This window comes from Pinus tabuliformis, chromosome 6 (assembly GCF_031772625.1).
Source record: "Pinus tabuliformis cultivar Carrire ecotype Pingquan chromosome 6, CPIR1, whole genome shotgun sequence".
NCBI lineage: Eukaryota > Viridiplantae > Streptophyta > Pinopsida > Pinales > Pinaceae > Pinus > Pinus tabuliformis.
Genome location: NC_142292.1, coordinates 404,520,435 through 404,531,696, shown reverse-complemented (window position 1 = coordinate 404,531,696; position 11,262 = coordinate 404,520,435). Strand labels below are relative to the sequence as shown.

Genomic DNA, 11,262 nt, shown 5'->3' with positions numbered 1-11,262 from the left:
CTCATATCTATACTAGGATTCTATAAATTTCAAACGTGACTCAAATCAAACTACAGCCTCTACCAGTGACCACCAGTCACCATGTGTTGAAATGAAATGGATTTTAAGATTTCACATTTCATCTAGCGGTTGAAACCTTCACGACTTCCATCAAATGACCAATTCATGAGTTCAAAATAGATGACAACTCATGAGAGCACAACTTCCTCTTACATACATGTAAGGATTCCCTGAATACATTGTTCAATGATCTCTTTAGGGGAGGTCTATAATTCAATGTTCAATAATGATCTATGGACTCTTGTTTTCAAATATGATTTAAATCCCTTATATATAAATCTAAATTTGTGCCATTTCGTTTGTAAAATGATACTTCAACACTTGAAAGGTAATTTATATTGAGGGGATATTCACCTTCATAAATGTAAAAGAATATAAATTTTTGTATTATATATATATATATATATATATATATATATACATTTTAAGCCATATGTATAATTCTAAAACATATGTAGTTTAATTTCTCATCTATTCCATAGAGAGGAGCTCTAAAGATGTGCGATTATATTTCCACTTGTATGTGTATTTTATGTTTTTTTAAAATTTATTTATGAATAACAAAAAAACAAGGTTTAATTTTTATTATAAATCAAATATTTCAATATGCATGTTGAGTAGAAGATTTTAATATCATATATATAGAGAGAGAGGGAGTTCTTATTATATTGATAATTTCTTTTTCTTTGTATCTTAAAACTTTGTAATTCCTTCCATGTTTAATAAGCAGTTTGCATGTAACAATTTAAAAAGTATCAATAAAAAGATTATATGTATATATATATTTTGAGAGAAATCACACATGTAACATTTTTTTTTGTAAGCTACGGTGAGACCTTTTCTATTATATACAGCAGAATTAAAACTATACAAATGCAGGAGACCTCAACCCGCCCCGCAGGGAAACCGGGTCTGTTGGTCCCCCATAAAATATTGTCTGAAGAAGTTCACGTATCCAACTAAGAGTCACAACATATCTAAAAACTATAACAGAGTCCTAGCTGCAATATGTCTCTTGATGACTAGTCTCAGATACTTGACAAAAACTACCATATACATTGGCTCACTACTGCTTATTACAAAATTTAGAAAGATAAACTGGGTAAAGACTTTCAATCTACCATGATTTCACGCTTGATTTCCTCATCTCGCTTCGCCTTGGTCAGCTCCTTCAGCATGCTGCAGATTTCCTCTATTTTGATGTCCTGGTGTCGTGTCATGATTTGCAATCTGGTCATCTCTTTCTTCATATCCAGCTCTGTCATCTCAACTGCAACTTGCTCCATGGATTTGGCAAGCAGATGCTTCATCACCCAATACATATGTAATGCTTGTTTATAAAGCGTTAATCTCCCTCTCGTATTCCCAGGGTCCGGCAGCAGGGTATTCCACTCCTCCATTTCAGGATCGGAGGGTTCTTCCAACACTCTATTCTCCAACGCGTCAATTATCCTCCTGATGTCTTCATTGGTTTCTATGCCGTAAGCTCTCTCCGCCTCCTGCGTAGCCTGCCCAATGGACCGACGCCCCCTCTTCTGCTGATTCAAGGCTGGATTCTCCGTTTCGTGGTGGTCTACCTGCCGCGGTCTTCCTCGTCCCCTTCGCCTCCTTCCTTTCCCTCTTTTAATCGGCCTGCCTCTGTTATTGTTTCTGCTACTTTTCCCAACTTCAAAGGTCATCTTCGCCCTACATTCCTCCTTCCCTATCTCCATTACCCTATCTACAGAGCTATCGGTATCCTCCGCTATCTGCTCCTGCTCCCTCCGGGTGTTTCTTCCTTCTCCCTCTTTCCCCTGCCTTTCCCTTCTTCCTCCTTCTGCCATATCGTTTTGACGTCACCTGAGTCTCTGTTCTGCGTCTCTCTGCCAAACTACTTTGTCCTTCGCCACCTTCCCGGGTTCCCAGTTGTCTGTCATTCTACCTGCATCAAATATTATATGGATATCGCCACCTAGCTTCCATTGCAGCAGATGATCGCCGCCGAACCTCTCACCTGTCGTTTCCATAATTCTTTCTACTCCTCGCCTTGGCATGCGTACTACTCCACCATCTAGCACCATTGCACTATTAATGATAGCCTTGATGTGTGGCGTATGCAGGCCACCTTCCCATCCCATCACTGCCTTATATTGGCCGTATTTCTCCACCCCGATCGGGGTATGGGTGTTATCCTGTTCATGGCTATATTGCTTCATAATTGTCCTGTTCGATGATTCGGTCTAAGTTTGCCCATCTTGTCGTGGCCAGCTGAGGTGTCCATCTGGTATCCACTTTTCCTTCTGGTTCGTTGCATCCCCAATTTGCCAAGTAGTCTGTGGGTCTGTTACCTTCTCTTCTTACATGATGAATGACCTTATACTCAATACGTTTCATAGATTCTTCTAAGTCTTGGACGAGACCTGTCACTCTCCAGCCCTTGGCCACCTGTTCCCATGACTTGCCATGATTTAGTTTTCTGATTGTCTCTATTACCAAATTAGAGTCCCCTTCTATTTCTAATTTCATGTATCCATTTCTTATTGCGATCCTGATTCCTTGGTATACCGCCATGAATTCAGCTTCGTTGTTACTCATTATACCTCCCCTGTCTGCATAGATCCATCTGGTTTGACCTTGGTTGTCTCTAAAGATTCCACCATACCCAGCCAGACCTGGATTTCCTTTTGATGCTCCGTCAAAGTTAAGTTTGATGAAGCCTTCCTGAGGGCGAATGAAAACAGCTGGGCTTTGGTTCTTTGTGCCCTGTTTTTTTTTATGATGCGGGAAAACCATCCCTGGTTCCAGGTTTAACTTTCTTAGAATATGTATCTCCTCCTCCGAAGTTCTCCAATCTTCCTCTTCCCACGTTTCCGATAGAATTGTTTCTCGTATTTGTTTCTGAGTTCTTTTCCATAGATCCTCTGATGAAGATATCTTACCTTGAAAAATCCTGCTATTTCTCTCTTTCCAGATGTTCCATATGTTGAACCCCACTACCAGGTTCCATGCTCTTCTGACCACCGGGCTTTGGAATTGGCCCTTCCCCCATTGGAATAGAGTTTGAGTTATATCCTGGGGATTCCAGTTTGTCTTTCCGAAGAGGCCTCTAGTTTCTTCCCATTGAAGCTGAGCTACCCTGCATTCGTTTAGGATGTGTTCCTGGTCTTCTATGTTTTGATTACATAAGCTGCATCTTGGCGGTCCTGAGAACCCTCTTTTTTGAATTTGGTCCCATGTAAGTATGTGTCTTCTTCCAACTAGCCAAGCAAACATAATGACCTTTGGCCACCATCTATTCTTCCATAATTGTTTCCACTCTTGAATTCGATCTTCCTGAGTTCCCTTGGATTTTATGGTATATGCTTCTTTGGTTGAGAATGTGCCTTTTGTGTTTCCACCCCATCTGAGGATATCTGGTCCATCTCTATTTTTAATCCTTCTTGAATCCAATTCCTTTATTATCCTGGCTTTTAGATCTCCCTCTATGTTATTGTCCCATTCTTCAGGTCCTTTCCATTCTCTCCACACCTCATTCTCTCCTCCTTCCTTCCAATAGTCTTTGACTAGGATTAACCCTTTAGCCTTGGCTTCCCTGTAAGTGTTATGTATCTCCTGGATTTCCACCATTTTTCCCCTCTGTTGCCATGCTTCCTCCCAGAATTTTGTTGTGCGTCCATTTCTTATTTCCCAGAATGCATGTCCATTTATGATGTCTCTGTTCTGACTTGCCAATTCCCATATCACTGAGCCTTTTGGCATTTCTTCCTTTCTCATAATTTCTTCGGCTGTTGTGGGCATGTGATATTTTGATGTCCATATTTCCTTCCAAAGATCTTTACCTCCTTTCATCCACCTCCACCAAAGCTTCGCCGCTAGGACTTGGTTTAGGGTATATGGATCTCTTAACCCTAGCCCCCCTTCCTCCTTTGGTTTTGTTAAGTTGTTCCATGAGCATAGGGCCCATTTCTTCTGCTGTTTTGGTCCTCCCCACAGGAATTTCCTATAAATTTCAATCATTTTGGTGCACACTCCTTTCGGTATTGCCATAACCGATAGGGGGTAAATGGGAATTTCTTGCAGTGTCGATTTCAGAAGCACCAACCTAGCTGCTATATTCAGGGTCCGAAAAGACCAATTTTCTAGTCTGCTCTTAAGTTTCTCTATAATAGGTTGCCAATTGGCTATCCTTAATGAGTTTAGATCAAGCATAGTTCCTAGATATTTAGTAGGCAGTTCTCCCTTTCTGAACCCCAAGATTCTTGTTAGATGGACTTTAACTGTCTCCAGAGAGTTGAAAATGAAGGTGCTCGATTTATCCTTATTTATTTCCGTACCTGATGCTTCCATGAATACCTCCAGGATTTCCTTTACCTTTTTAACTTCTCTCAAAGATACCTTGCAGAATATCATGATATCATCTACGAACTGTTGGTGCGTAACTGGGATATTGTTTCCCCACAGGCGAAGCCCTTTAATTTTCCTTTCTCTTAGCTCTTTCTTGAAATACCTTCCCAGCCCTTTAGCTGCTATTATGAACAAAAAAGGGGACAGAGGGTATCCTTGGCGCAGACCTCTTGAAGCATTAAAGGTTGCAGTTGGTGTACCATTTAGGAGTATGGAGAAGTTCGGTGTGGATATCATGCTGAGTATCCATTTCACCCATCTATTGCAGAACCCATAGGCTTGAAGAATGGCTTCCAAATACTTCCAATTCAGTCTGTCGTAAGCTTTTGACAGGTCCAGCTTGATCATCATGCCTGGCTCCTTTTTTTGTTTTAAGGTATGTATGACTTCTTGAGAAACTACCAGTCCATCTAAGATTTGCCTTCCCTCCACGAACCCTGTCTGTTCTGGGGATATTATGTTGGGCAGGATAGGTTTGAGCCTTTTGACCATTAAGGTGGCTATAATCTTATAAATAACATTACACAGGGCGATCGGTCTGAAGCCTTCTGCTGATTCTGAGTGGGCCATTTTAGGGATGAGAGTTAATAAAGTAGAGTTTAATCCTGGCCAAACCTTTTGATGTATGCGCGCTTCCTCCACCACTTCTAGGATTTCTTCTCCTATGAAATGCCAACAAGCTTGGTAGAATTCCGCAGTGTATCCGTCAGGACCTGGGGCTTTGTTTCTTTTCAAGCCCTTCACTACTTCCTCCACTTCTTCTAAGAATGCTCTCCTCATCAGGGCGAGGTTTTGGTCTCTGGTTACTAACTTGGGTATTTCTTTACTAATCCTGGCTATGGCCTCAGATCTATTCCTCCGAGGTTCATTGAGTAGATCTTTAAAATGGTCTACCAGGTCCTGTTCCATCTCCTCGTGCTGAATTATGCGCTGGCCATCCTTATTTTTAATTGAGAAGATCCTATTTCTCTGCCTGTGCTGAATCATAGCCTTGTGGAAGAACTTTGTGTTTCTCTCTCCTTCTCTAAGCCACTGGACTCTGGACTTTTGTTTCCATAAAATTTCTTCCTGTTTCCTTCGCTCTTCTAATTGACATATTACAATGCCTTCTTCTCTGCTTCTCTCCTCAGTTCTGCCCTCCAATATATCCTTCTGTTGCAGTTCACTCATTTTCTGTTCTAAGCGTTGTTGTTCCTTGAGGATATCCCCAAATTCCTCTTTATTCCATTTTTTTATTCTCCCTCTAAGCTCTTTCAGTTTGAGTTGAAAGGTTTGCATTTTGCTTCTTCCTCTTTGTCTGCTTTTAGTCCACCATTCTTCTATTTTCAGTAGAAACTTCTGGTCTCTAAGCCAGAAGGCTTCAAACCTGAAAGGCTGGCTTCTGGGGCTTTGCTTGAGGTCAATCTCCAACTTTATTGGCCAATGGTCTGAGCCTACTACTGGAAGGATCATGGCCTCTATGAACACATCTTTCATCATAATTTGTTCGGAGATAAGGAACCTATCCAGTCTTGAGGCTATTTGATTTATCCCTCCTCTACGATTATTCCATGTGTGGGTACCATTTATAGTCTGGACATCCACCAATCTTTGTTCTGCTATCATATCTCCAAACGCTTCCATATCTAAATCTGTCCTTCTCAATCCTCCCCTCTTTTCTTCTAGGGTCTTGATCATATTAAAATCGCCCCCTATAATCCATGGCTTCTCTGGAATGAGACTTCTCATTGCTTTTAGATTTTGCAGGAATCCTTTTCGTTCTGTTGGGATATGTGGACCATACACCCCTATTAGGACTGTGTATTCCGATGATCCTATAACCTTGAATGTTCCCGATAGTATTCAAGGGAGGCTTATCCAATTTTCAAATTGTATTTCCTCTGGGTTCCATATAATTTCCAGTCCTCCTACGCTACCTATTGCATCCTGTCCCATTATTTCATATCTAGTGTTGCCCCTTCTCATTATTTCTCTTATTCTTTCTGTACTAATATTTGTTTCTTGGACTATCATAATACTTGGTTTGTCTTTTTTTAATCTCTCCTTCAAGTATCTTTGTTTGCCTCTTCTATTGAGGCCTCTTATGCTCCAACTTGTAATAATCATTTTAACAATTTTGGTGGTAGTTGGAATACCTCTGATAGAGGTATGACCCTTCCAGAGTTCACCAGCGACTCTCCTACCTCCTGAATTGTCTCGCTCATTGTCCGCCTGCCCCTCTTTCTTCCTCCTTTGCCAGAGCTGCTCATTCCCATGTTCTGATTTCCTTGTGGTTCTATCGGTTCCAATCTGTTTGCTATTGTTGCCCCTACTTTTTCTTTATATTTTTGGAAGGCTTCTTTATACATTTGTTTCTGCTCCTCCGGGATGAATCTTTCATCTAACAATCTCCATTCCTGCAACAACTTCCTCATTATGCGTTCCTCTTCCCCTCCTTTATCTTTTTGTGGGTCTATCTCCATTTGTATTTGTTCATTTGGTTGTTCCCCTTTTTCCTCTGCCTCCCCGTGCTCTGTACCCTTTTGTTCTGATATTTGTTTTCCTGATTCCTTTGAGTTTTCCATTGTCTCTTCTTTGTTGTCTTCTTGTTCCCCCATCTCGATCTCTTCTTCCTGGAGGGCTTTGAATTTGTTCTGTGATTCCAGGGTAATATTTTCCTTTGTCAGTTGTCGTTGTGTTTTACTAAACCCTGATTTCTTTTTCTGTTGTACTTCTTTAAAACCCTCTTCCCCCTGATCCTTTTCCTCTGTTGTTATTCTCTCCTCTTCTCTCTTCTCCTTTACTTCCTCTGTTCTGGTTAATGGACATTGTCTGAACAAATGCCCATATTCGTGACATCGTCTACATCGAAAAGGTATGTGCTCATAATCCACTGGTTGTTGCCAGATCTCATCGTGATATTCCAGCTCAATGAAGTCCAGGAGGGGTTCAGTTATATTCATATACGCACATATTCTGGCATATGATGTGTATCTTCCTCTTTTTGTGGATTCTGCAACTTTCACAAAGGACCCTATTGTATTCCCTATGCCTTTTAAGATTTCTGGATCCCAGAACTCCATTGGAAGCCCAAAGAGTCTTATCCAGACCGGGGCTGCTAGCATTTTCTCTTTATCTGGGTTATAACAGTCCACCCAGTGCCGCATAAATAAGCCTGCATTGTTCATGAAGTAAGGCCCTCCCTCGAAAATCCTTTCCTTGTCTTCTATGTTAGAGAATATCACTATAAAAAACCTTTCACTCCTAATTTTACTTCTACATGTCCCTTTGGTTTCCATCTCTGTTGTATCCACTTAGATAAGTCTTTCTCTGACGGCCAGAACCCTACAAATTTACATATTAATGCATAGTCTTTCATGTAACTCCTATATTCTTCAAGTTTGTTGTTTGGTATTACGAACCAGGGTTTCTTCGATGCCCTAGGCAGGCATTTACCTCTCAGTCCCGTCTGCCAATTTGCACCACTAGCTGAGTTTTCACCGATATTTAGCTTCGTTCCATTCCGCATGCGCTCCCTGCTTGCCTCCCCCGTAGCCATGCTCTTGTAGGAGGGGATCTTCCCCCCCCCCCCTCATTTGTTTCCATTAAAAACCCCTCAGCGCTTGTTCTTCTTTCGATCCCTCGCGCTACGGTTTAGATAACCCCGCTATGACCTTACTCAGTTGGAACTGCGCTCCCTGCTCACCTTCTTTGCTTCAAGATTGCCTGCTGGTCAATTAGTTCAGCTCTTCTTCGCCACTAAAACCCTCATACGCAGAAACCCTCTGTCGGCATCCCCTCAACTGCTTCACTATTTTTAGACTGCATGGAAAATAAGCTTTCTTGTTTAGTGCATCAATGTTAATGTCCTCTACCTCTGTGATTTTTGGCTTCACTTTTGATTCTTCCGTCCACACATGTAACATTTTAAATAATATTAATGACAAGAATAAGTATATATGTTATACTAAAACAAGAGAAAATTAAAGTTTCCTTATAGTTGAAATATTTTATTAGTGTGTCATTCAAAACCAACATAGACCCATCTTAACTCCAAATCTCTCAAGACCTAAGAAGGATCAAATCTCCTCGGTTGAAAACCTTTGCTCAATTTTTTTCATTCAAAAAGAGGCTTTCATCTTTATAGATTATATCCACTTGGTATATCCAAGAGTTTAGATTGATCTATGCTCGTAATTAAAAGGTCAATAGTGAATTTTATAATATGAAAAAAATAAAATAAAATTGTCAAGTTGCGTGAGTTCATGAGAGATTACATCAAGCTTGACATATGACTTGAGACACTACAACCCATATGTGGAGAATCATGTTGTTGTCCTAATGATATATTTTACAAAAAAAAATAGTATAATATAATCTCTCAATTTTCCATTAAATGCAATACTTGTCCTTGCAAACTTTATCACATCTTAAGAGATATGTGTGTGTTAGCATAGCATAATTTAGTCTAAAATATGTAATAATATATATATATATATATATATATATATATATATATATATATATATATATATATATATCTATATCTATATATATACATGTATATCTATATATATATATGTATATATATATATATATATGTATATATATACATATACATATACATATACATATACATATACATATACATATACATATATATATTATGAGCATGATCTACACATATTTAATTTTTAAGCGAAAATTGTCTTTTTTATTATTTTTCAAAGTTGACAAAGTAATGTTTCAATTGCGTGTGTAATTTTTGAAGAGGAAGTGATTTTTTTTTTTTCAACCACTTAAATAAATTGAAAAGCCAAGAGTAACCTTTTGAAGAGGACTCATAAATCAAGATAGTGATATTTTTTGAAATTTTATCATAATGTATATTTTATATTATTGATTTTAGTGAGCATCTTTAAAATCATCCAAAAAAAAATTCAAACGTTATGTTTAAAAGAAACTAGTTGAAAAATATCACATGAATTCAAAAATTTCAAACTCATATGCCATTGAATAGATGATTCCTTCATGAGTCTAACATGATCAACTCCACCACCTAAGGAATTGTTTTTCCCTAATTTGGCTAGGTTAGAAAATGGTGTTGGGTAAATTTTGAAGAAGGGGTGCTGAAATTTTGGATTTTAGGACCCCAGAAGCTCGATCGAGTCCTTAAAACAATCAATCAAGGACTTAAAATTTTAATTCAAATAGCTCAATCTAGGATTTCTTAAACCTTCGACTAAGGGGTGCTGAAATTTTGGATTTTAGGACCCCAGAAGCTCGATCGAGCCCTTAAAACACTCAATCAAGGAATTAAAATATAAATTCAAATAGCTCAATCTAGGGTTTCTTAAACCTTTGATCAAGCCATTTACATGGTTAACGAGGAGCTCAATCGAGCTATTAGGGTACCACAAGCTACATGGTTAACCATGAGTGTAATTTATTCCTTTCTTAAAATTTGCGTCATTTAAAAAACATGAACAAGGAAAAAAGTTTAATCTACCTTATAAACCAATTATTTCAATATGCATGTAAATTAAAATATTCTAATACCACGTATATAGAGAGTCCATATAATATTAATTGTTTTTTTTGTACCATCGAGATTTTTAATTCCTTCCAAGTTTAATATGGAGTTGACATGTAACAATTTAAAAAGTATTAATAACATATATATATATATATATATATATATATATATATATATATATATATATATATATATATATATATATATATATGTATGTATGTTAACACTGACAAAACAAAAGTTATGATTATCAAATCCAAGAAGGACACTTATGCTAATTTTATGTATGACAATAATAACTTGGAGGAAGTGTATTCTTACAAGTACCTAGGAATTGATATTCATTACAAGCTCAACTGGAACCATAGCATTGAGAAAAGGATTAATGGGGGGTAGAAAGCTTATTTTGGTTTTGAAAATAATTGTAAAATAGCAAACCTCGTAATGTGGGATAAAAAGAAGTTCCTCTTTGAAACTTTAGTCACTCTTGTTATCTTATATGGCTGTGAGGTTTGGGGTTGCAGCATCTCCAAAGAATCATGGAGAAAGATTCAGCAAATCCAGAAACGTTTTATAACTTATAACCTAAAAATTAAAATTAATACACCCTATCATATTCTCCTTATAGAAGCAGGTCTTTCCCCTATTGAGAGCCTAGCTATGCTTAGGTTTCTGTTGTACAAGCACAAACTCAATAACATAGATGATCATAGACTTCCTAAGCTAGCTTTAAATTCTAGCCAAAGCACCTAAGGCTCAATCAAGGGTGGCATAAAGACACAAGGGCCTAGTTAAACTATTGGGAGATCAACGAAAATGATGCATTAAAAAACACAAATAACATTAAAGATATTGTCACTTCTAAGTTCAAAGAAAAAATGTGGTGTGAGAAAGGTTTAGCAGCTAAAAGAAAATTAAGTTATTATAAGAAGGTCATCAACCCCACCCTAGAAGATCAAAAGTATCTCTCTATTTTAACTAGCTCAAAGAATAAAATTAATATAGCAAAGATTAGAACAAATTCTCATGAGCTCCATAGTGAAACAGGTCATTGGGCAGTTCCTAAAATGCCATCGATGGAAAGGATCTGCCATATATGTGAGAATAGGAACGTCGAGCATGAAAACCACTTCCTCTTAGAGTGCCCCACGTACAACCACATTAGATCTCAGTTTCACAATCTTTGTTACAATACTGACCTTCCTAGCCTTTTACAATGTCAAAATTATAGTGAGCTCAGGAGGCTTCTCTCCAAGCTTTTTGAGCATAGGAATAAAATCTTAAATCAAAATAAATAATTTGTT

The 11,262-nt window shown here is 38.1% G+C and overlaps 1 protein-coding gene across 1 annotated transcript; it reads right to left on the bottom strand.

Annotated features, from left to right (window-relative positions):
- Window positions 1-2,241: 2,241 nt before the first annotated feature.
- Window positions 2,242-7,981, bottom strand: LOC149259013 (uncharacterized). Its single transcript, XM_089445935.1, has 4 exons — window positions 7,879-7,981; window positions 7,678-7,767; window positions 6,579-7,558; window positions 2,242-6,264 (listed from the first exon to the last, which is right to left on the bottom strand). Exons 1-4 carry the CDS (start codon window positions 7,979-7,981, stop codon window positions 2,242-2,244), a joined length of 5,196 nt encoding a protein of 1,731 aa, XP_089302061.1.
- Between the last annotated feature and the right edge of the window lie 3,281 nt (window positions 7,982-11,262).